Genomic DNA, 25,028 nt, shown 5'->3' on the forward strand with positions numbered 1-25,028 from the left:
CCGGACGAGAACTTACACACCCGGGAGGGGAGACGCGGGGCATTACGCCAGTCGACCGCGGCCCTGGGACACAGTTGCATCACCACGGCGCGCTCGACCGGAGGTATCCCCACGTAGCCCTTAGCCGCACCACCGTTGAGGGTAGTGAGGATGGAGGAGTCAGTCGATCGATGCCGGGCGCTGTAGGGCGCCGACCACGACTTTGTGAGCTCCTGATGCACCTCCGGGAAGAATGGCACTGGGGCTGGGCGCTGAGAACCAGCACGGGCCGCCCCGAGATACCAATCATCCAACCGCGAGGGTTCGGGACACGGTGGAGGGTTCCACTCGAGCCCGACACTCGCGGCGGCCCGGGAGAGCATAGCCGTAAGCTCTGGATCCGGCTCGGACAACGCTACCACACCCGAAGGGGGCAACGCAGCCGGGTCGTCATCTCCAGAACCCATTAGCTCATCCTCCGATGCAGCCAGCAAAATCATATCCTCAGCCGGAGCCCCAAAGGAAACGGCCAGCCCCCCGTGGGAAGAACCAGCGCACTCCTCCGAAAGCTCCACCGGCGCAGCGGAGGGTGGGAGGGGCTCAAGGGGTTTTTGACCCGTCGGGGAAGCCCTGACCGTCACCCTCAGATCTCCACCAAAGGCATCCGCCAAAGTAGCAGCCCTCTGCTTTGCAGCGGGAGGACCGCTAGATCGGGAGATGCACATTGGGACTCCACCCCGTTTGAGGTATTCGAGCCTAGATCTAAGCACTGCGATGGTCATGTTCCCGCAATGGGAACATGAGTCATTCACGAACGCTGCCTCAGCGTGCTGAACGCCCAAACACGTGAGACAACGATCATGACCGTCAACTCGGGACAGAAAACGACGGCATCCAGAAACACACGGTTTGAATGACATTTTGAAAAAGACGCAGGGTCAAACCGTGTATTTTGCTCTTTTGTGAATGGAAAAAATGCTCTTTTATAATGCTGAAGCACTCAGGGAGATGGCCGCGGCTCCCCGCGGTCCGATAGTGCAAGCCCGCGGGTGAGCACTCAAAGGAAACGCCCAACGAACCAACACCGGAAGTCTTTTGCGGCCACTCGCTGACTCGCGCCGTCACGCCAACACCAGGATAGTAGATAGTAGATTTGAAATTTCTATGTACACTACCAGTGGACTATACAAAAATACAGATACTCAGAATTAGGAACATATCTGTTTTATTTATAAATCAATATTTTCAAACAATGTAAGTTTATAATACAGTATGTAAAAGTATGTGAAAAAAGTATTTAGTAGGCTACTCAATCAAAAGATTAAACACACCTACAAGCCAAATATACTTAGAATACTTAATTATACTTTTAAGCAGTGTTGGGGAAAGTTACTTTGAAAAGTAATGCATTACAATATTGCATTACTCCCTTAAAAAGTAACTAATTGCGTTACTTTACTTTTTAAGAAAAGCAATGTGTTCTCATATTATGTTCTCCCCTGGACTGGGCTTCTTTGTTTTTGTTTTTTTTATAACAAAAAAGTTATATTCTTGTGAAAATGAAAAGACCCTTTCACACCAAAATTAAAAATGCAAATTCACACACGTACAGTAGAGGACGCAGCTCAACCAAACCTTTCAGCTGTGCTTCCATTCTAAATAATAATAGCACACACAGTTTCAGTCAATCTCATGTTAATCTTGAGTACCTATGGAGTAGTATTGCATCCTTCATATTTTCGAAGAGTCTTAAGTTTTATTATATTTATAAAAGACAGATACGCTGTTCTAATTTTTTCCGAAAACAGCCAAACTTGTGGAGGAGAGCAGTGGGAGGAGCTAAAGAGAGCGCGTTCTTGGCATTATCCCTCCCTGGATAACTTTCTATTCAATATACGTATGTGTTGTTTACATTATATGTTCTTACGCGCTGATTGCCAACAAAACACAAACATTTGATGCAGTTTCACTCACCGGTTTCGATTTGTGACAGGGAACAAACAAACACAAACTTAGTTGCTGCTCCGGAAAAACAAACTGCATCCACTGTTTAACGCTGGGTTATTTGGGAAGCTGAATAAGGTTATCTTTCCTTCACAACCAGAAACACACTTCTTTAGTGACATTGTTGATTTCTTGGTCTAAAAACAAAATGCCAGCGCAGCCCGACCGAAGCTCGTTGATGTGCGCACTCTGTATGCACTCATCCGGGAGAAGTGCCCACAAGCAATTCCACCTATTATGACCTCAAACAGGCCCATACTCGAGAGAAAAAAAGAATAAAAAGCTTTCCGAAACGTATTAGAATCCGGAAGGAGTGTATTTAGCACAGAAATACTCTATCATACGTCCAACTCATTTTTTTTTTTTGGCCATGTTTAGCATGAGAATCCAACTCTTTAACAGTGTAAATAAGTCAGAAGACCTCGCCCCCCTTTAAGTGCATGTATATTCCTGAGAAGTACATAAAGTATATTTATGAGAAGTATATAAAAAGAAAACTGAAAGAATACTTTATTTTTAGTTTAAAAGAAGTATACTAAAAGCACACTTGAATAAACATATTTTTCGTAAGGGAATGTCAAAAAAAGTTCTTGAGACAGCCAGTTACATTTCAGCACAAACCACTAACAACATTTAAAAGTTTGTTAGGATTGAATCAAAGAATGTCATTTTAATCGATGTTTGTTTTCAGAAGCCAGGAAAAAACATAGAAAATGATGCGCTAAGAAGCCATAACCCATTACAAAAATTGAGAAGGATTTATTTCATGGACTCAGAAGAAGAGGTAAAGAAGAAACCTCTAACATAATCAAAAAAATAGGGGATCCCTTACATATTGTCACAGTTAGTTGTACAAATGAAGCGCACAACAGTAATAATCAAAGGAAACAGTCTTTAATTCAAAAATACACAGGAACACTCAGGAAACAGACTTCAACAACACCTTAACATTGACGATACAGGACAATGAACTGCAGAGAACTCAGGGTTTAAATAACCGGGTGATAATTGGAAGAACAGAAACAGGTGTGGAATGTATTAAATAATTATTAGGAACATAGGATAACAGCAGCAGAAAGAAAACTAAACCTAAACAGAACATACTCATTGCACATATGTAGTGTAGTCTAAGCAACAACAACAACAAAAACACATTACAGAAACATTAAGGACCCTAACATCCTTTGTATAGTCCCATTACTTTCTCATTCAATGAAGTTTTAAACAATCAGCATATGCAATCAGCTAGAACCTTATACTGTATTCAACATATACTCAGAAATAAAGATAAGACATGACACAGTACAAATAGAATTACACTTTTTTCCCTCATATGACAAGGAGGAACAAAATATAAATATAGCTGCAAGCAGCGATGACGGGCCCAATCCCCGGCACTGCCACCACCCCAGTGGCTTTAGGGAAACTGTGCATGGTGGGCAAAATATAAAATGTGGGTAAATATAAAATGCTATGTCAAAGCCGCATACGGCACATTAACTGCAGCTAGCTGGTGCCACCATGACCGAAAAACACAATAGCCACATCCATCAGATCATTTAAATTTAAATGACTTTCATGTCATAGGATGTCTAGGATGTGTTTCTTTCTTTAAAAAAAAATGTTTTTTACTTTTTATTTGTATTATTTTATATAGAAATAAATGGTGTATACTTAATTATTATTTATTTATATAAAATATGAAACTATGTCTACTTGTCTACTTTAATCTCTTGCCACAATTTAGCATATTCAATATATTGGCATCATCTTGAGAAAGTTTGGTGTAAATTGTATGACGGCCTTTGGAGCAGTAGTAAAAAATTCAGAGCTTGGTTCAAAAAAATCAAACAAGAAATAGCTGACTTCCTGTTGGTCAAAGCTAATGACTGTAAATTAGAACGTTGTCCGGCTCGATGAGAACAATATATGTACCAAGTTTGGGGACTGTAGGTAAAACAAACCCCAACTTTAGACGGTGGTGTTACAGAGCCCCTCCTCCACGCCCACAGGCTTTGCCCGTGTCTTCTGGCTGACATCTCTGATGTGCATGCAATTTGAAGCATGCTAAGAGTCTCAAAAATGCCAGAAAAGAATATTCAAAGTTTTTGTTGCCATGACAACAGTATTCAAGATATCAAGAATCCCTTCACAGGTGTACATCTGTGGTGTCTTGACATTATTCTGATGAAGATTGAAGCAAATTGGGTAAAAATAAGAGGGCAATTTCAAAGAATTTTGAAAGTGATACTTTCTGCTGCCAGTTGGTGGTGCTATGACTTTGGGTGCGTCTCAATCAGCTCCCTAGTTCAGTAGTCAGGGCACTGATCAGGACATAAGTCAATGGGCTGACTCCCTGATCAGTGCCTTGACTACTGAGCTAGGGGGCTGATTGGGACGCACCCTTTGACTCACAGTTATCATATCATCAAGAACTTCCTGTATCCCTTAACAGGAAATAAATGTGTTGCCTCACCATAAATTTGTTGCCTCGCCACAGCCAAACAGTTTGAGAAATCAAAAATCCACTCGCAATTTAGCTTCCTCAATACCTTGACTTTAGGGATGGAATGGTATGAAAATTTAATATCATGATTATAGTGACCCAAATTATCACAATTATCCATATTATCACGGTTTTGTTCAAACGAGATGAAAGTGTTCAAAAAAATTTCAACAAGTTTTATATTTGAAAATCAACAAACAAAAAATAAAACAAGCAGCTCTTTCTTAAGCAAGATTCTATTCTGTGGGATTTCCTGTATAATTTACAAATCGTGCAGTTTCACAATGTCAACACAAGGGGGCATTTTAGGGACATTCAACACAAGTACTAGATTTTAGGCCAGGGACACATTAACGAGCCAAAAGCGGAACAAAACAGTGCTACTTATGCGCACCGCAACTCGTTCTGACTCTGAACAAATATGTTTACTTGCTGTATAATTTGCTGTCAAAAATTAAAAACTTTCTCTCCCCAAAAACTCTCGAAATGACTGTTCATGCATTTATTACGTCGCGTTTAGATTACTGTAATTCCCTATATTGCGGTATATCTAAATCTCAAATTGCGCGACTTCAGCTTGTCCAAAATGCTGCTGCCAGACTGCTTTCAAAGTGTCGTAAACATGATCACATCACTCCGATTCTTAGATCTCTTCACTGGTTGCCGATTTGACAGAGAATAGACTTCAAAATTCTCCTCTTCATGTATAAATCCCTACATAACAAAGCTCCTGTCTATTTATCTGAACTCCTTCACTCCTATTCTCCACCCAGAAGCCTCCGTTCTTGTGATCAGGCTTTGTTGGTCATTCCACGCGTTAGACTAAAATGTAGAGGTGAGCGTGCATTTGCGGTGGCAGGGCCACGACTTTGGAATACCCTGCCTTTAGAGATTAGGCCGGCCCGTTCCTTGTCTATTTTCAAGTCCCTGCTAAAAACTTTTTTATTTTCCTTAGTGTACTGATTACAGTGATATGTTAAACTTTTCTAAAGGTGGTTTTTATATTTTCATGTGGTTTATTTTTTATTTTTTTTGTATGTGTGATATTCTTGCTCTTCTGTAAAGCACTTTGGTAAGCCTGGGGGCTGTTGGAAATGTGCTATACAAATAAAATTTAACTTGAACTTGAACTTGCTGAGTGTTTCTATCACGTGACCACTAAACAGCCAGTGAGCGTTTGAGTTCGGCACAGAGGTCTCCGGTACGAGCTGCAAATCTATCTGAGATTTAATTGAGTTTAAAGCCAGCTGAAACTGTGCTGACTTAATCAACAACACTAACGTGCAAATCAGGGGTCCGTTCTTCGTATGTTGCTAACTCGGTTAGCTGGGTTTGATTGTTGACGATTTGGCATGATCTTGGATTGTTTGGTTCTTCGAAGCTCATCCTGGACTTACTGTCATAGCAACAGGTCCATAAGCTTAAACCTGCTCGGGAGCAGCTTATTTCATGTAAACAGGATTAGATTGCACCTTTTTAAGCGGAGTTGATACTTAAAATTTGTCCCAACCACTGCTACTTTATTACAAGAGTTCCTTACTGAACCAGGGGCAATAATAATTTTAAATAATAACAATAATAATAATATAAAAATTTATTTGAAAATAATATTATAATGTTGTGTATAATACTATAGACACAGCCACTTGATTTAGAGATTTATTTTTGATAGAATAATTACTTTATAATGTTATTGCAGTTTTACACACATGCTGTACAGTTACTCTGAGCTGTGCATTCATTTCAGTGGTGACAGATATTATGGGGGTGGCTTTTTGCAGTGTAATGCCTGGCTCACACTACAGGAGTTTTAAAATCCTATCCGATTGTAAAATCTGGTTGCAGCACACACTTCAGGAGAATCTTTGCAGATTTTCTTCCCTCAAATCTTGAACATGCTCACACTACAAGATTTGAAATTCGTGAAGCATCACACACTACAAAATGTTATTAAGATTATCGTGCCAGAGGAAGCGCGTCACGTGATCTACGCAGCAGATCGGAATCGGGGAAAATGGATACTGTAAACCGAAAACTTGCTTTATCAATAATGATCGCTTGTTGTGAAAAAAAAAACAAAAGCGTAAGAATAAGAAAATGGTTGGGGAGACGGGATCAACATGGACTGTCAGTTCTTCAGCGAGAAATGGAGGTAAAATTTACCTTATATTACTATCATAAGCCCTAGTATTCGCACGGGATTAGTATTATCTGGGGACCTCGTGTGATTTAGAAATTACTCCCCACATCTGAATTTTGCGTGGCGCATTCGCACGGGATAAGCAAAGCCTGTGATTTTACTCAAATTTAGCCTACTGACTTATCTCCCGGATATGATGTCAAGACTTAATGTTTTTTTCGTTATAGATATAGCTGTATGAAATTATAAACAGTCGTATCAATATCATTTTGATTGTTTTATAGTAATAAAAATAATAATTTAGTTAAGTTAGAGAACAGACGCTACAATTAAAAACTGAACTGAGCAATATAATATATACGGCGGAAGATTCAGTTTCAAACCTAAATGTAAAAGCGCCCATTTAAGCGAGTTTGTCATTGTCATTTTCTGTTTTTGTGTTTTTCATTAAGAATATTAAACACACCATTCAAGCAATATACTCCCAAATTGATGCTCATTCTAAAGTGAAAGTATAATCCGCGCGGCCGCACGGGAATTCATAACGGTGCGCATTTTATGCAGCCTAGTGCCATTCTTCATTAAAGATAAAGATAAAAATGCACACAGGAAACAAAAACCTTGCAAAAATGATATACGATCCGCCTAAACCCGGCCAAATCACAGAGATGCCGATTCGCACGGGACTAATATTATCACAGGGCCTCGGTGTTTGGCGAAATATGGTAGGTCATTTGCGGGGGAATATTTACTTTACATATTACAGACATGGCCGATTCGGACAGGATTAAGATCACAGACATTCTCTGCAATTAATACAAATCACCAGATGTCCCCAGATAATAGCCTACTAAACCCGTGCGAATAGGGCTATAGTGTGCTAGAATGTTTACCGTTATAATATTGCCTGCCTAGTTCAAAAGCGAGAGTGTCATCTTTTACAGTGTAGATTTGTGCTGAAATATGAAAATACAATTGGTGCTAGTATAGTAGGCTATGTATTATGAAATGTGTCTACTTATAAGAAACAATGGTTTGCAGCTTTCTCTCTCTCACACACAGCGCGCGCGCACATACATAGTCGTAGACTTGTTTCCTATTGGCTATTGTGACAGTACTTACGTTATTACAATCTTGCTCATCCCGATAAATATCAAACATGTTTGATATGATCGGGGCGAGCCCGATTTGTGTGAGAGCAGATCGGGAGGGGCAAGATTTTATCTGTGAATGTCTCACATTACCAGATAATCTGCGCCGAACATCGGAACCGATCGAGGTCGTGGACAAAATTTTTTCTCAGAATCTCGGGAGGGGAAAATCGGCCATAAATCGGCCTAAAACTCCTGTAGTGTGAGCCAGGCATAAGAGATGCAGATAATTTGATCTTGACCCTTAAGAAACTTGAATTAATGCTGTCACGTAACAAATCTGCTTCAAATTGAATTAAAAATTCAATGATAATTACAACATTGAAATAAAAATGTAAAGGGTGTACAAATACTATAAAATCTGTGAATATAAATAATTGGGAATAATTAACTTTTAAGTTGGTTTGGTCGTTTGGCTGTATAGATTCCATCTCTCACAGTTGAAGTGTACCTATGATAAAAATTACAGACCTCTACATGCTTTGTAAGTTGGAAAATCTTCAAAATTGGCAGTGTATCAAATACTTATTCTCCCCACTCTATATATATATATATATATATATATATATATTAGGGATGGGCAACAGTGGTCGAGTAATCGAGTACTCGAATGTGACAGCGATCATCGATCATGAGAACGATGATCGCCCTGAAAAAAAAAATATTTGTCTCTTTTTTATTGGTTATTGCATCGTTTTGCGGAGGTCTGATTGGTTAGCGTTTTACAGCACGCCTCCAGACCGCGGCGAAATAAAGGCGTGCACTGCAGTGATGTCTGGAATCATGAGATCATTAAATGGTTAGTGCAAGATGTGCAGCGCCAATCTGTCATAGCCTACATAGCATTATAATGAAAACACAATGGAAATAGAATGCTGTAAATGATCTGTGCTTAGTTCCCCGTGTATCAGCTGATCCACAGAGAAACTAGCGAGAACACTCAGACTAGCGCGTGAAGTTCATGTGCGCATCCGCGTCCTTATCTGCAGATGCACGTTGTAAGATTACTTTTATGTTGTCTATATCTGATTAATCTAATATAAGAAGCGTTTGGTTGAGCTTAATAAGCTAGAAAAGCGCTGCCGTTATACCGGCTGTTGTTCATTCTCTTCAGTTTCAGCTCAAACGCATATTTCATGCTCGACATGATGGTTTAGAGACGGTCATATTCTTTTCAGATAGGCTATTTCTTTCTCAGATTCATTGATATTAGTAATGCAGCAGTGCTATACTGTTCTCGTATTTTTTAACAGTAGACCTAGTTTATTTAAAGTTGGTTTTTCGCTATGAGTTCGAAAACGCGCAGTGATGTCTGTAAACGCTTCGATCATGAATAATAAAATTAAGTAACATGATGTGCAGAGTCAATCTGTCAAATCATTATAATGAGAACAGGATTTTAATAAAATGTTGTTTCTGTGTGCTTTCGTTGTCCGTGTATCAGCGTTGTTAAGGGAAGAGCGCATTCAAAATGTTCCGTTTCAAACCCTTCGCCTGTAAAATCTAGCACGCTGAAGTTCACGTGTGCATTCACGTCCTTTTGTGTTGATTTATGTCGTAATAGGTTCATAATAATCTTCATATTAATATTGATATAGGGTGCGTTTGGTTGAGTTTATTAACCAGCTAGCAAGCTCTGCAGGGTGGTGTTATTTCACAGTTTCAGCTCAAAGGCAATGCTCGATATTACTGACTTGGTTATTTGAGACGGTCATTTTATAAAGATGTTTCTTTTTCAAAGACATTTATGCATCATAATCTAGCAGTTATTTTTTGTTTTATATGTTCATGTTTTCATATACCCGTTTTCATGTCACGTTTGTATTTGTCAACAACCATTTTCATAACAGTATTTTCATTATCTCAATGACGGACATGCCCCGCCCCCTGCACATGCCCCGCCCCCAATTACTCGAGTACTCGTTTTTGAGACCTATCGATGATCGAAATGAGAAATTGACAAAAATGCCCATCCCTAATATATATATATATATATATATATATATAATAGAAAAGGAACCGGCTCCCGGGTGTGTCCACAACATCGAATCTGGCCCCCTTTTAAAAAAGTTTGGACACCCCTGCCCTAGGACAAGTATATCAAATTCCAGAGCATGCGTTTTTCAAACGACCCATGATAGCCAATTTCCTGTTGGACTGGTGTATGGCTTAATGGGGTGTGCTACATAGCCCCTCAAATACAACCATATAAATGCCCTGATGGCCAATGATTCCAACGTGTGTGCAAAGTTTAAAGAGTTTTTGAGCATGTTAAGGGACCCAAAAGTGCCTGAAAGATAAAATAAAATAAAATAAAAAATTACCTTCGGAAAACAATAGGGTCTTTCGCCGGTGTGAGGCAGCAATGGTTAAAGGTCCCATGGCATGAAATTTTCATTTTATGAGGTTTTTCAACATTAATATGAGTTCCCCTAGCCTGAATATTGTCCCCAAGTGGCTAGAAATTTTGATCGGTGTAAACCGAGTTCTGGCTGTCTTTCTCTGCCTTTGAGAAAATTACAGCCCAGACGAGCTGATCTTGAATTTTCATGTTATGATGTCATAACAGGAACAGTTACCTCCCTTTCCTCTGCCCGGAGAATTTGGCACGCCCATGCGAGCGCCATATTTGTTTGTCCTCGAGAGATCATGGCTTGTGAACGAGTGAATGCTGGCAGTTTCTCAGTGTTTGGATATACAAATGAAAACAAAAGTCTTTTTTCAGTTCCTTCTGATCTGTGATCAGTGATTTCTGATGTGTAGCTAATTAATCAAGTTCACACAAAACTTTATTGTTCGTGCACACGCTGCGGCTTCTCTCTCTCCTGACAGGACAGTGTTTTTGTACGTCCTCGTCGTGTCTATCTGTTCTAAAATGTGCATACAGTCGTGAGTTTCTGCTCAACATCGACAGAGCCACATCTTTAGAGATAAACCTCACGCACGCCGAAGCAAGGGCTGCACTGACCGGTCGGCCTTCAACATCACCGACCCCCAGTACTGCATCTCGCCCACAGCGGAGGCATCAGGCGCGGTGCGAGATTAAGCAGACGGGGGGTAAGCGTGAGGGTATCCGGGCTAGGCTCTCGAGTCAGCACTGATCCATAATTTACTAAAGTTACTAACTTTCTGACATGAGTGACAGTCCCTCCGACTAGAAATAAACTAATAACCTGAAGTATATGCTAGTAACTACAACAGTTCACTGAACTGAGACGTGCTGAGAGAACTGATGAGAAGTGAACTCAGGTCCATCCGTCTCTCTGGCAGGCTCGTGCCTCATAGACCTTGTTAAACCACGCCCCCTCCGCTACAAGATCTAATACTCATTTCAAATGCAAAGATGTCAGCCAATCACAACAGTGGGCGTTTTCACTGAAGTCTCACAGCAGACGCGCCCCTTGAAACAGGGCATTCAGCCAGAGGGCAAACATCAGTATATAAAAAATGCCTTTTATTTCTAAATTATGACTTTTTATAATGTAAAATTCATACTAACAATATAAATACACCTTAAAATAAAATAAAAAATCCATGCCATGGGACCTTTAATGAATAGACCCCATCCACCCACACCAGTAGTCACCAGGGGCAGTCGTGGCCTAATGGTTAGAGAAAGACTTGTAACCCGAAGGTTGTGGGTTCGAGTCTCAAGTCTGGCAGGAATTGTCGGTGGGGGGAGTGAATAACCAGCGCTCTCCTCCACCCTCAATACCACGACTGAGGTGAGACCCTTGGGCAAGGCACCGAACCCCTAACTGCTCCCGGGCACCGCAGCAATATGGGTGCCCACTGCTCCAGGTGTGTGTTCACGGTGTGTGTGTGTGTTCACGACTGTGTGTGTGTGTGCACTTGGATGGATTAAATGCAGAGCACAAATTCCAAGTATGGGTCACCATACTTGGCCACATGTCACTTCACTTCACTTCACTTCAGTAGATTTCAGTATAGACCCCTGGGACAAATAAAAGACCACCAAATAAACTGATAAAGACCCCATGAAATCAAAATGTGTATGTTTTGATGTTTTTGAGTATGTTAGCCTTAAGCTTAACTTTAAACTGGTTTGCTCCAAAAAAATTACAAAATAAGCATTTAGAAGATTTATTAACTCAAAATGTAGTTTCTCTCAACCAGCAATACAGATCGACAATTTTAATGACATTGACATTGTAATGACATTATTCTGCACTTCAACTTGTCATCAGATTTTTTTGTCCAATCAAATGGTCTCTAGAATCTGAAGCTTCCCGCCCCCTGCAATAAAAAAAAACACTAAAGTTGGTTTTGTGTCAGTTTCACATGAACTGCCGCTGAGGGTACTGCGCTCGCGGCTGGCTGTCTTTGAGGAGACCGGCCAGCCTCGTGAGCCCCGCGGATCTGGGCTTGCGTCTGTTGAGGCAGCGTGGCATCGCAGATCGTGGGGCTCACAGATGGATCTGTCGAGGGGATTGAGGACTGCTGAGGCATCTTCCTCATCCTCATCGGACGATTCTGATATCTGATTCTCAGGCTGTCTGACTCTGAGGAGTCGGACGCTATGGGAATCGACGCAGATGATGTGGGCCTTCGCCACTCCACACGCCCGCTATGGAGGAGCTTGTGGAGGTAATAACCCACGCCGTGGCCAAGCTTAACTTAGATTGGCCACAGGAAATAGTGGACATCCAGCCGCCTTCTAAGCTGGATGAACGCTTTTTCAGGCGTCGGGTTCAGCCTCCGTGTTGGGGCCTTCCCTTCTTCCCTGACTTACACAAAGAGTTGTGTAAGTCATGGGAAAGACCCTTCTCAGCCCGCTTATCCAATCCCCCAGTGCTTGACTTTGCAAATGTGCTGGGGGCGGCTGAGTCGGGTTATGCGGCGTTGCCACGGGTTGAAGAGGCGCTCGTGGGCCACCTCTCACCCGGGGCCGCCACATCGTTGAAGGCTCCGACGCTGCCCACTAAACCTTGCCACGATACTTCTAGGTTGGTCGGCAGGGCTTTTAGTGCGGCGGGTTGCGCTGCTGGTTGCCTGCACACCATGGCGGTTCTGCAGGCGTACCAAGCCGACCTCCTCAAGGAGCTGGATGAGGGCGAGGGTCCCTCCCCGGATGACGTCACCGTACTCCGGAAGGCGACCGACCTGTCTCTCCGCATTACCAAGGAGAAGGCCCGTGCTGTGCGTTGAGAGACATCTTTGGCTGAACCTATCAGGGATTAGGGAGAGGGAGAAACACTTTCTCCTTGATGCCCCGATCTCGCCTCCTGGCCTCTTCGGCGGTGCGGTTGATATTGTCGTCGAGAGGTTTCAGGAGGCGAGGAAGCAGTCGGCCGCCTTCCAGAAGTTCATCCCTCGCCACTCTGGCTCCTCGGCGAAGGCTGCTCCGAGTGGGCAGCCCGGTCCGTCATCCAGCTCCTGGAGCAGAGTGTCGCCTCCCACGCCCCTCCCGAGGGAGCTTGGCAAAGGAGACGGCGCTCTCGCAAAAAGCCTTCTCAGCCTAAGAGCGACCTAAGGGACGTCATTCAACCGAGGTCGCTTTCTCCCTGGGGCTCTCGGGGAACCACCGTCCAAGACGCTTCGGGCCGCATCGATTCCTCGCGCGCACGCGCGCTGCTCCAGTCGCTAGTAAGACCTGCGGCGGTCCAGCAATTGCGTGTGCCCGCTGAAATTCTTCCCCGATTTCGCCCTGCCGGTCAGCCACTTCAGGGGGTCGGGGAGGAGGCTCGGTTAACACCCGAGACTGGCCTCGAGAGGCTAGTTCCCTTTGTAGATTATCTCGGTGCATGGTCATGCCTTCCAAGTATATCTGCGTGGGCCCTGCGTACTGTAGAACGGGGTTACAGGTTGCAGTTCGGGTTTCCCTCCCCCGAAGTTCAACAGGGTGGTCTGGACTGTGGTCGGCCCGGAGCAGGTGCGGGTTATGGAACAGGAAGTACGCTCTCTGCTGGTCAAGGAGGCTATAGAACGTATTCCTCCGCCAGACAGGGAGTCCGGGTTCTACAGCCGGTACTTCATAGTTCCCAAGAAGGATGGTGGGTTGCGTCCGATAATAGATCTCAGGTGTCTGAACCGGTCTTTGAGGAGATACAGGTTCAGGATGCTCACAATTCCAGCCATCGTGAGTCAGATCCAGTTCGAGGACTGGTTCATCACGATAGATCTGAAGGACGCATACTTCCATATCTCCATCCTTCCATATCTCCATCCTTCCATCTCACAGGAAGTTCCTGAGGTTCACTTTCGGGGGCGAAGCGTACCAATATCAGGTTCTTCCTTTCAGCCTAGCTCTTTCCCCTCGCACCTTCACGAAGTGTATGGACGCAGCACTGGCTCCGTTGAGATTCCAGGGCATCTGTATACTCAATTATATCGACGACTGGCTGTTCGCCATCGAGATGTCGTTCTGGCCCACATAGGGTGCTTGGGGCTGAGACTCAAAACGAAGAAGAGCGTATTGACGCCCTCCCAGAGGACCACGTTCCTGGGGGTCGTGTGGGATTCGACGTTGATGCGGGCACAGTTGTCTCCCTCGCGTGTCGAGTCCATACTGGCGATGGTCTTGAGAGTGAAGCTGGGCCGCAGCCTCACTGTGAAGCAGTTCCAGAGACTGCTGAGTCTCATGGCAGCAGCGTCCAACGTGATACTGTTCGGCCTGCTCCACAGGAGACCCCTCCAGTGGTGGCTGGGAACCAAGGGGTTTTCCCCCAGAGGAAATCCTTTCCGTATGATCAGGGTAACGCGCAGATGCCTTCGTTCCCTCGTCATAATGAGGAAGCCTTGGTTCCTGTCCCAGGGGCCAGTGTTGGGAGCGTCCTGTTGCCGGAAGACCGTTTCAACAGACGCCTCCCTCTCTGGCTGGGGCGCGGTCATGGAAGGCCGCTTTGCCAGAGGTCTGTGGGAGACCCAGCATTCTTCCTGGCACATCAACTGCCTGGAAATGCTGGCGGTCTACAAAGCTCTGAGGAGCTTTCTCCCAGACCTCCGCGGCCACCATGTCCTGATACGATCCGACAATATGTTGGCTGTATCGTATCTGAATCATCAGGGGGGCCTGAGGTCGCGCCCTCTATACAGACTGGCGCACCAGGTCCTCCTGTGGTCCCAGGGGAAATTGTCGTCCCTCAGGGCGATGTACATCCCCAGGGACCAAAACCAGGGGGCAGACATCCTGTCGAGGCAGGGGCTGAGGCCCGAGGAGTGGCGACTCCACCCCGAGGTGGTGGAGGCCATGTGCGAGAGGTTTGGCCCGGTGGAAGTGGATCTCTTCGCGTCTCGAGAGACGTCCCACTGCCCACTGTGGTTCTCCCTCAGCCATCCGGACCCACTGGGGCTGGATGCCATGGCTCAGACGTGGCCGAGGCTGCGTCTGTACGCCTTTCCCCCGATTGCTCTGCTCCCGGGAGTTCTGAAGCGGGTCCGCCGGGAGGGCGTCAGCCTTTTCCTAGTAGCACCCCGGTGGCCAACCCGAGTATGGTTCTCCGACATCATCGACCTGCTGGACGGTCTCCCTCTGAGGAGGGACCTGCTATCTCAGGCTGGGGGCACAATATTTTACCCCCGGCCAGAGGTGTGGAATCTCTGGGTCTGGCCCCTGAGGGGGCCCGGTACCTAGGAGAGGGCCTGTCAGCTGGTGTCGTGGAGACCTTACTTAGCTCAAGGGCTCCTTCCACCAGGAGGTTGTACAGCCTGAAGTGGAATGTATTTTCCACTTGGTGTAGAGAACGAGAGGTGAACCCAGTTAACTGCCCTGTGGCTTCAGTGCTGGAGTTCCTCCAAGACCGTTTCTCCGCCGGTCTCTCCCCGTCCACACTTAAGGTGTATGTGGCTGCCATTGGGGCTTTCCACTCACCTATCGGTGATGGGCCGTTGGGGAGGCACCATCTGGTTGTACGATTCCTCCGTGGGGCTTGGAGGATGAGGCCTGCGGCTCGTTCCAGAGTCCCAACCTGGGACCTGGCGGTTGGCCGAGGCCCCCTTTGAGCCGCTGGAGTCGGCTGAGGCGAGAATCCTGACCTTCAAGGTGGCCTTTCTCTTTGCCATCACTTCTCTGTGGAGAGTGGGGGACCTCCAGGCCTTGGCTATCACGCCAACCTGCTTGGAATTTGCCCCGGGCGGAGTTAAGGCCATCTTGCATCCCAGTCCGGGCTATGTGCCCAAGGTGCCATCTAACGTGGCACGGTCAGTGGTTCTTTAGGCCTTCCATCCTCCACCTCACGTGACGGCGGAAGAGGGCAGACTTCACCTCCTCTGCCCCGTTCGGGCATTGAGGATTTATTTGGAGAAGTCTGCACAGTGGAGAAGATCAGACCAGTTGTTGGTGTGTTTTGGTTCACCCAAGTAGGGGCTGCCTGCTTCAAAACAGACAATCAGTAACTGGATTGTCCAGGCTATAGCCACGGCTTATCAGGTGCGCAATCTGCCTTCACCGATATCCGTGAGGGCTCATTCCACCAGGAGCATGGCCTCCTCGGTGGCCCTCCTTTCTGGAGCCTCTATGTAAGAGATCTGCGAGGCGGCTGGGTGGGCCACTCCGCACACCTTCATTAGATACTACAGTCTGCATCTCCCTGTGACAGCTGGCACTAGAGTGCTCGCCCCCTAGATGTGCCTGGTTTCAACTTCACACTAGGTTGGGTATGATTGGTGTGGCATAGTGGGTACTCGTTCCCCAAAGTGTCGTCACAATGACGCAGTTCGAGTTCCCTCAAAGGGGAACGTCTCGGGTTATGACTATAACCCTTGTTCCCCGAGAAGGGAACGAGACACTGCGTCTCGTGTCCACACCAATCAGACAGAGCACTCGCTTCATCGCAGAACGCTATCTCTGTTGTGTTCAGACGTCCCTTTGTATCTTCCGGGTATGCCGTCACATACTACGTCATGACGCAACACCAATAAGGATTGGGCTTATTCCATTCATTCTTCAGACGCATTACGCTAGGGGCGTTCCCCAAAGTGTCTTCACGATGACGCAGTGTATCGTTCCCTTCTCGGGGAACAAGGGTTATAGTCATAACCCGAGACGATATACATATACATAGATAGATATATATAAGTCCTACTTAATAAAAAGAAAGTTTTTCTTAAATAAACATTGTTAAATATGAATTGCATTTAAAATAAATTTTAACTATAATAAATTTTAATTTAATTGCAATTAATATGTCTAAAAACATTACATTCAGTTTGCATTTAAGTATATCCTTTTAAAGTATATATTTTTTTCAGTCTCAAATACTCTTTTTTAAAACTTTTCTAAAATGTTATTCTTTTCAAAAGGGTATATGAGCCTTGATCTCATGTGACAATTTTGAACATTTGTCAAAAGTAATTTTTCTATTTCTATTACCAATAACTGAATCAGTAAATGTGGTAAAAAAAAAAAATATATATATATATATATATATATATATATATATATATATATATATATATATGGACTGTATATATATGTGAATGGACTGTATATATATATATATATATATATATATATATATATATATATATATATATATATATATATATATATATATATATATATATATATATATATATATATATGGACTGTTGTCATATTATCTATGCCCTTAATGTAAATATACTAAGACCACATCTGTGTTGACTTTCCTCACATATTTTCAAACAGGTCACTGCCATGATGGGGGGAACCATTTAACTTCTCAGCCAGAGTTAGCTATCAATTATTTACAGTCACCTGTTTAAAATTTAAAGTGCCACACATTAACGTTCCCAGCACCTACACTTTTACCCTGACCATCCTACAATGATCTGCCACCCCTCCCCATCCTATAAACGGCCAATGATAATGAGTTGCTTTCGCCACTGGACTGGAGATGTTAAATCAAGCCAGGTCAGAGGTGACGGCAGGTGTCACGGTAAGGGCACAGGCCAGGCATGTCCGATTACGTTTCGGTCTTAATTGGTAGCACAAGCATTGTGTAGAGCACTGGGATTTTGTGCAACAGAAGCTGGTGGAGAATATTTGCAGAAAATAAAAACAGAAACCCATTGGTGGAGAGTACACAAAGTATTTTTACTTCGAATCTGTACTTTATCAGAGTATTTTTATTTTGGGAAACTTTTAATTCACTTCATTCCAAAGCATAATATTGTACTTTTTACTGTCACTTTACTTTGCGTGAGGCCCAGGTGAGGCGCGAGGCACTGTGCGGTCGCACACTTGGCACAGCCCTTGCGACGGTACTGTGTAAAATAGTTTCACAAATCACACTGAACAATTCATTTGTGAATTGGACTGATCCAACTGCATCTGTTCTAGAGTCAACAACTCCCTAATTCAATGATCCGGTAAGAGCGAGACTCCAGTCAACAATTCACTGAATTCACAAGTCTGACTTAAAATGAGCTAAGATTTGGAGAGCTTAAGAGATGGAGTAACAAGTATGTTATTAATGCAGAATTTTAGGATTTATTATTGTAAATAAAAATCATATTTCAGTCACGACCATCAGTTGCTTGTGAACTAATCTGCTGTATAAGGGCACTCGACGCAGAAGTATAAATTGGCCTTTAGTTTCACACGCACCGCCACAGCGCACACACATCTAGACCCGAGCCGTTGACTAGAGACACGAGAGCGCAGCGCGGATCATATGCGCGAGTCGGCGCATACAACAAAACATATCGGACCCATTTAAATTCTGCACAGAGTGCTGTATTTCAAAGCGTTATGGAGGAGATTATGAGGATAAACGGTTAGAGATTAGGAGGAAACTGGCTTTACCAGACAGAAAAAGAAAGGCTCTAGTTAAACTGTGGTATTAACAAAACGCTATTGGCTGTTTCAAAAAAAGGGGAGGAGCTGCTAACAGCTGGAGCCGTTTCAGGGTAAATTACGTCAACACATTGAATAATGCTGCGTTTCAAGGCACTTCAGTGGGCCTTTAAGCTTATTGTATGAAATGCTTGTGGACATGTCCACATTTGTGTATTATTATTTTGGCCATTCATTTACACGGCAACAGCATTTTGGGGGCCTGAAAACGCAAGCTTTTGAAAACTGGTTTCAAAGTGCAAGGTTTTGAAAACAGTACCTTTACCGTCTCCATGTAAACAACAAAGATGTGAATCTGTGAAAACGGTGGCGTGATGCACATGCATACTACATGTTACCGCATGCGTATTACGTATTTGTGGGGTGTTTCTTGACAAAGAGACATCTCCAACTACTGGCCAGGCATGCATAATTAAGCCTTTTTAGTCATTTTCGCATATTTGTGTGAACGGGGATTGTGTTGTCTGTTTTTAGTACATTGTTGTGATGTAAACATCAGTAAAATCCCACATTGAAGGGCGGTTCAAGTTGTTCACGGATGGACAACGTACAACATAGGCGCGCATTATGCAAATGTCTTATCAAGTGATGTAAAACCATGATGCAGTGGGATTCGAATTACAGATGACTCGTTTAGGTGGTTCAGAGTCAATTCTTTCTTTTGGGAGACAATAACTTTATTCATTGTGCACTTTCAACTTTTCAACTACGTCTATATTCACAAACAACTATATTACACGCTGCATGAAACGGAAACAAAATTCTTAATTTCCTCAAGCACAAAAATCAATTTATGCAGCATTTAAGCTGTGGTACCTCTCATAATCACTGAGGTGAAAAGCACTGTTATTGTATTACAAAATCTCTCCTCACACATTACCATAAAAAACAGATGCAAACAAATGCAGATGCAGATGCAAACAAATGCAATTTTTGCGTACATTTCACACTATACAGCAGTGTTTATGTTTCATGATGACAGAAAAGTATCAGTTGCTTCATGTCCATAACCAACAATATTTGTGACCTATTACTGTAAATAAAAGGTAAACCAATCACTTTCCAATATAGATCCTGGTTTATTTATGCACACAGCCTCTTGATCAACATCTTTAAAGGAAAATTCCAACACAAAATCAACGCTTAAACTGTCTGAATAACCTGGAGCATTACTGGACCCAAAGCAAGCTCAGGAAATGTTAGGAAAGATAAGATGACTCTGCTAGACTAATCCATTCTGGTGGCTGAGAGCGAGAGAGAGAGAGAGAGAGAGAGAGAGAGAGAGAGAGAGAGAGAGAGAGAGAGAGAGAGAGAGAGAGAGAGAGAGAGAGAGAGAGAGAGAACAGCAGAGCAGTGACACAGGGTAATCCTCCGGGGTCTTGCATTAGCGCGCTAAATTAAAGGAGGTATTAGATTAAATTGGCTCTCCGATTTCAGGGGTGTAAGTAAAATTCTAATTTGCATTTTCCACTGCCGCTTAAGATATAATTAGTTCAGGGTGATTCCCAGGTGCAAAACATTGACAGCAACATCCAGCTGCTTACTGGGAGTTTATGATTTGTTAGCAGCAAAAGGTGCAATCATTTGGGTCTACATATGTGTGTGTGTGTGTGTGTGTGTGTGTGTGTGTGTGTGTGTGTGTGTGTGTGTGTGTGTGTGTGTGTGTGTGTGTGTGTGTGTGTGTGTGTGTGTGTGTGTGTGTGTGTGTGTGTGTGTGTGTGTGTGTGTGTGTGTGTGTGTGTGTGTGTGTGTGTGTGTGTGAGTCAGTGTGTTTGTGTGTTGTGTATCTGTCCATATAGGCTTATTGGTAGTCATTACAAATAAAAAAAATAGTGTATTTTAGTCTGAATGTTTCTGCAGATACTTGTGTAAAGGCATACGGTTCTCCTATACTGATCATTACACATGTTGGCTCAATAAAAATTAATGAAGGAACTGTTGTGGGCAGAGGATGCTAATCAGTCTTACAGCAAAATCTGATCACTCTACATTTCCTCGTCTTCCACAGCTCCCCAATCTACATTTCTAGGAATGGTCACAGAATCTGCCCTCCTGCAAGAAAATGTACCCTTTGTACACTTCTAGATCTAGATCGATTCATCTCTGTATCAGTCCATCAAGGCCTAAAGTAACATGTTCATTAAAACTTCCACCAAGGGAGTTTGTGCTACAGAACTCAAAACTGTATTCTATAGAACAGAACAGTATTCCACAAATAAAATAAAAAGTAAAAAACTTACAAACTGCCATAATGTCCTAATTTAAGACATATTCATACACTTCTGTTCCATAAGAGGCACAAAAGGGAAAAGTAATGAGAAGGAAGTAGAACAACATATATTATTAATCCTAGCTGTTGCACCAACTCCAAACACATGAAACAAACTGTAATCACACGCAACCTTAACCTGCACACAAGTCAACACATTTAAGAAACCTGTAAAAAAAATATTTCGTGCTCAATTAGCAGGTGGATAATTACTTAGGAATACATGAATATATGAGTGAATATATGCTTTAGGCGCTGTTTACACTTGGTATTTACATTCCTCTCAAATGCATCTCTTGTAACCACTTATGATTGTATTTCATTGAAGGGAAGGTCACTGCATGTTGACGTCAGACACACAAGTCAATGTGCATTTTTTAAACCTTTGTTTTGGCGCATTGATTGCATATTAGGTGAGTAAGTAGTAATTCGATGTTGTCCGATTTGCATTAGGACACATTAACGTTTACACTACAAATACTATGTGCCTTTATGTGTCCCTTTGTGTAATTGTGTGAGCTCAGATTACAGTGAATTGTAACCTGTTTACACTTGTGTTCTGCACTGTCCACATCACCTCACACAAGACGGATGTTAATATCATGTGTAAACAGAGCCTTTGTTTGCTGAACTAAATTATTTCAAGAAATATATCCTTTATTTGTCCACTCTCATGCAAACATACACACACCAATACACCCAAATTTGTATTTTAAGGTATTTGTTTTAAAGACAAAATATTGCCTTTTACTTGGACCAAAAATGTGGATAAATCACTGTCTGTAAGCCCTTGAAAATAGAACATTTCATAGAATTCAAATAGAATTCTTTTGACAGAAATAATACAAAAGTGGTTAATCCATTTGATTGTTTTTGCTATTTTCTTTTCAGTGTGTAAGGACACCAGGAAGAGAATCTAGACTTTCCACATCTTAAGTGTGATAGAAGAACAGCAGCAGGAATTTTCCTATTGCTCTCATTGTGAGGAAGATCGACTAGCCTCGTCAGGAGACAGTTTCTATAATTGGTTAAAATGACCAAGTGCAGAGAAGGATGGCTCTCTGCTGAAAACCATTTCCCAGCTCAGCTTGGAGCAGAGCCAAGCCCTGGGTTGTTCGGATGCGTTCCAGCCCCAGCCTGACTGGCAGCAATTAGGGGTGTCTGAGCCAAGCTCAGCTTGCGCTCCGCACAAACACCCCTAATTACTGCCAATTAGGCTAGGCGGGTAGGCAGATTTGAGAAGCCGGGGGGATGTTCAGGCATGGGTGGGCATGGAAACAATTTTCAAGGGCTTAGAAACGTGACTAGAAGGAAAGGTTAATGCTTTTGAGTGCAAAAGGGGAGGGAGGGGGAGTGTGGTGTCTGAGCCATCGTCTCACCTCTAGTGATGAGCCAGGCTTCTTTTTTAGCTCCTCGCATTTCCGAAACTTGCAGATCTGGTGGCCCGTCTTACGGTTCCGACAACTGCTGCACACTCCACAGTTGATTAGCCTCCTGCAGGGCGCGCAGACCCCACACCTTTTCCTTTTCTTTTTCGCTGGGTTTCCGCTGGATGCGGAGGAATTATTCTGTGGGCAGTCTGCCAGATTGGCAATTTGAAACGCACTGTCTGTAACGGCTGCTGAGGCTGCGGGGGAGTGAAGGGCTGTCATGACGATGACCCCGGGAGGTAATGAGATGCCCCCTAAAGCCGGAATAGCGGAAAAAGTTCCAACACGTTCCGGGAGATTCATTATCTCTGCTTCAGCAGCACCGCATTTCAGCTTGTTCATGCATTCTCCTGCTAAAGGTCTGCAGTGTTCAGGGGATAAGCTAGAGAGGAAATTATTATTTGCCATTTGCAGCGTCTCTGGCGGCACGCCAGGTTTCCCCGGCCTTTGGGAGTCATTTCTATGCATGCTGGTCCTATTAGGGTTTATTGCTGCTGATTTCCTTCCCCAGAGCATGCTGTTATCACAGTTCCAAGGGGACACACCGATTCTGGCGCTGGGAAAAATTGGTGTCGTTATGCGGGCAATCTTAGCAGTCTGTGGAAATGCCCCATTGGTTTTGTAAAAGTTTGCAAACGACCTGTACCTTTCCATTTCGGCATTGTAATCCAACAGCTGGCTTAATCCACCGTCCTGAAGATTATCCTTTTGCAAGAGTGACACGTCGGTGCTTTGGCCGCTTTCAATGCAAAGTGCATTGTTAAGATTAGACATGACTGCTAAGTTTCAAGCGCTCACAAGAAATATTTGGGGGAGGGTGGCAGTTGGTTTTTGTCAAGGTGAAGCTTGTTAGACACAAGACGTTACCATCCTGGTTTATCCTCTCCACTAAAACAAGAGAACAACAATTACGGATACAAGTGACAAACATTTCCTGGTCATCTCACACTTCCAAGTTAATTTTAATTCACAAGATTGCTTTAGTCATAAAGCAATTGTGACTTACCATTGTAGCTATGAAACTTTAATGTTGCATAACAATAGGAAACATACATTTGCATGTGTGAAAACCATATGATTGGACCACCAAAAGTACACTGACTTCTCAGGAAGAAATGGTAAAATTAGAGTACTTATTTACTATAGTAATTTTAGTTTAAGATCACTACAAATAAGTAGCATCATAAAAGCAAAATATTCATGCACGTTTTACATTGAAAAAATGTTTCTCATATTTAAAAAAATAAAATAAAAATCATACATGTGATCATGCATCAAGCACAAAGTTCTTATTAAAATATGTAGAAAAATGATTCACATTGTCAAGATTCACCCAATGATACAAAGATGCTTTGTTAGGCTCTCTCCAACCAAGTCTCAGGCCTTGACAACTGTAGTGTGTGGGGGGATCCATTTCCGATCTCCCAGTCTGGCTGGGTTTTGTTGCCACAGATAAAAGCCCATTAGACACATCTTCATATTGCATTACCTTTCACTAGACTCTCACTGTCTGCCTGTGGTACACTGCAAGAATACTACAGCAATTCAAATCACCGTGAACATCTGGTTCTAAATTTAATAGTACAATTTCACCTGAGAGACAATACTGGAAATCCATTCATATAAGACCCTGCTAATAATCATCTGAGACCTCACATGAAACCATTAATGTTTCTTCATTAAGTTTGTTAAAGAGGCTCAGGCTGCTTTATAACTTCATAATTGAAGGCAAACAGAACAAAACTGAGTTCCAAATGTCACTTTACACTTTTTTTTTTACTGAAGTTTTATCTGTTCTGAGAAACAATACACAATGTATTGATGATGCAAATTATTCATTTACCATTATTATCATCGCTGTTGTTTTGAGTAAAAGGTGCTTTTAAAACGTCGATTCTCACGCTGTAAAAGTTCAGGAATAAGAAATATCCCATACTCAGAAGAGACAGAAAGAGGGTGAGAGTAGACAACTGTGCCTTCGATTACAGCCCGAGTCGTACAGATCAAATTGCATAATGGGATTTAATCACTCTGGTGCCTACAAAACCACCCGAAATAAATAATAAACCCGTGGATATTCAGAAAGCATGCGCCACTATCGCTAAGCGAGAAAAAAAATGAAAGACCATCACCTACCAGACAATCCAGACACTAGAGCAGCACATTACTGCGATGAATACACAATAAACACGCGGCGAGTGATCACCACACAAACACCATCTTTACGCACAAAACGCCATTGTTCATGCGAAGAAAAGTAGAAGGAAAGGTATATATGTTTGTGATGGCGTCCGGGTTGAGGCTGTTGTCCGTGGAGCGATGACTGGAGGTGAGGTGTCTCCTGTCGCTGTGTGTGGCTGATTGGTGCTGAGGTGAGGAGGATGGGGATGTGGACACCAACTGATCATTGGCTGGAAATTACTATAGAAACACCAGGAGCTCTGGGGAGGGGGATGCTCATCAATCTCCACCGGGAAACAGCGTGCTTTCTCTCGCTATCTGTTTGGCAACTCTTTACATTACAATCTGAGATTGCATGTGTATTTAAAAGCAGCTACTCAAAATATTTTCATATTGCTTTATACACCCTGGTTCAACAAACTGTCAAAAAGGAAGTCAATAGGTTGAGACACAACAATTCGTCTAATACACAGGGGGAAAAAATAAATGTTTGTCAGGGAACATAATGAGCTTAATGTGGCAAAACCCTAAACAAACTGGTTTTATTCAAGTCAAAATTATTATTTAATA

At 43.2% G+C, this 25,028-nt stretch overlaps 1 protein-coding gene across 1 annotated transcript in view; it reads right to left on the minus strand.

Annotated features, from left to right (window-relative positions):
* The window catches only part of cxxc4 (CXXC finger 4), a gene marked incomplete at both ends in the record, with an annotated part of 37,469 nt that extends 14,418 nt beyond the window's left edge, over positions 1–23,051 (minus strand). The window contains one exon of the mRNA XM_079812152.1: positions 22,227–23,051. Within this exon, the coding sequence (XP_079668278.1) occupies positions 22,227–23,051 (825 nt within the window). The remainder of the gene's footprint in view (positions 1–22,226) is intronic.
* Positions 23,052–25,028: the final 1,977 nt, after the last annotated feature.

This window comes from Gobio gobio, assembly GCF_949357685.1.
Source record: "Gobio gobio genome assembly, chromosome: 3".
Lineage (NCBI taxonomy): Eukaryota > Metazoa > Chordata > Actinopteri > Cypriniformes > Gobionidae > Gobio > Gobio gobio.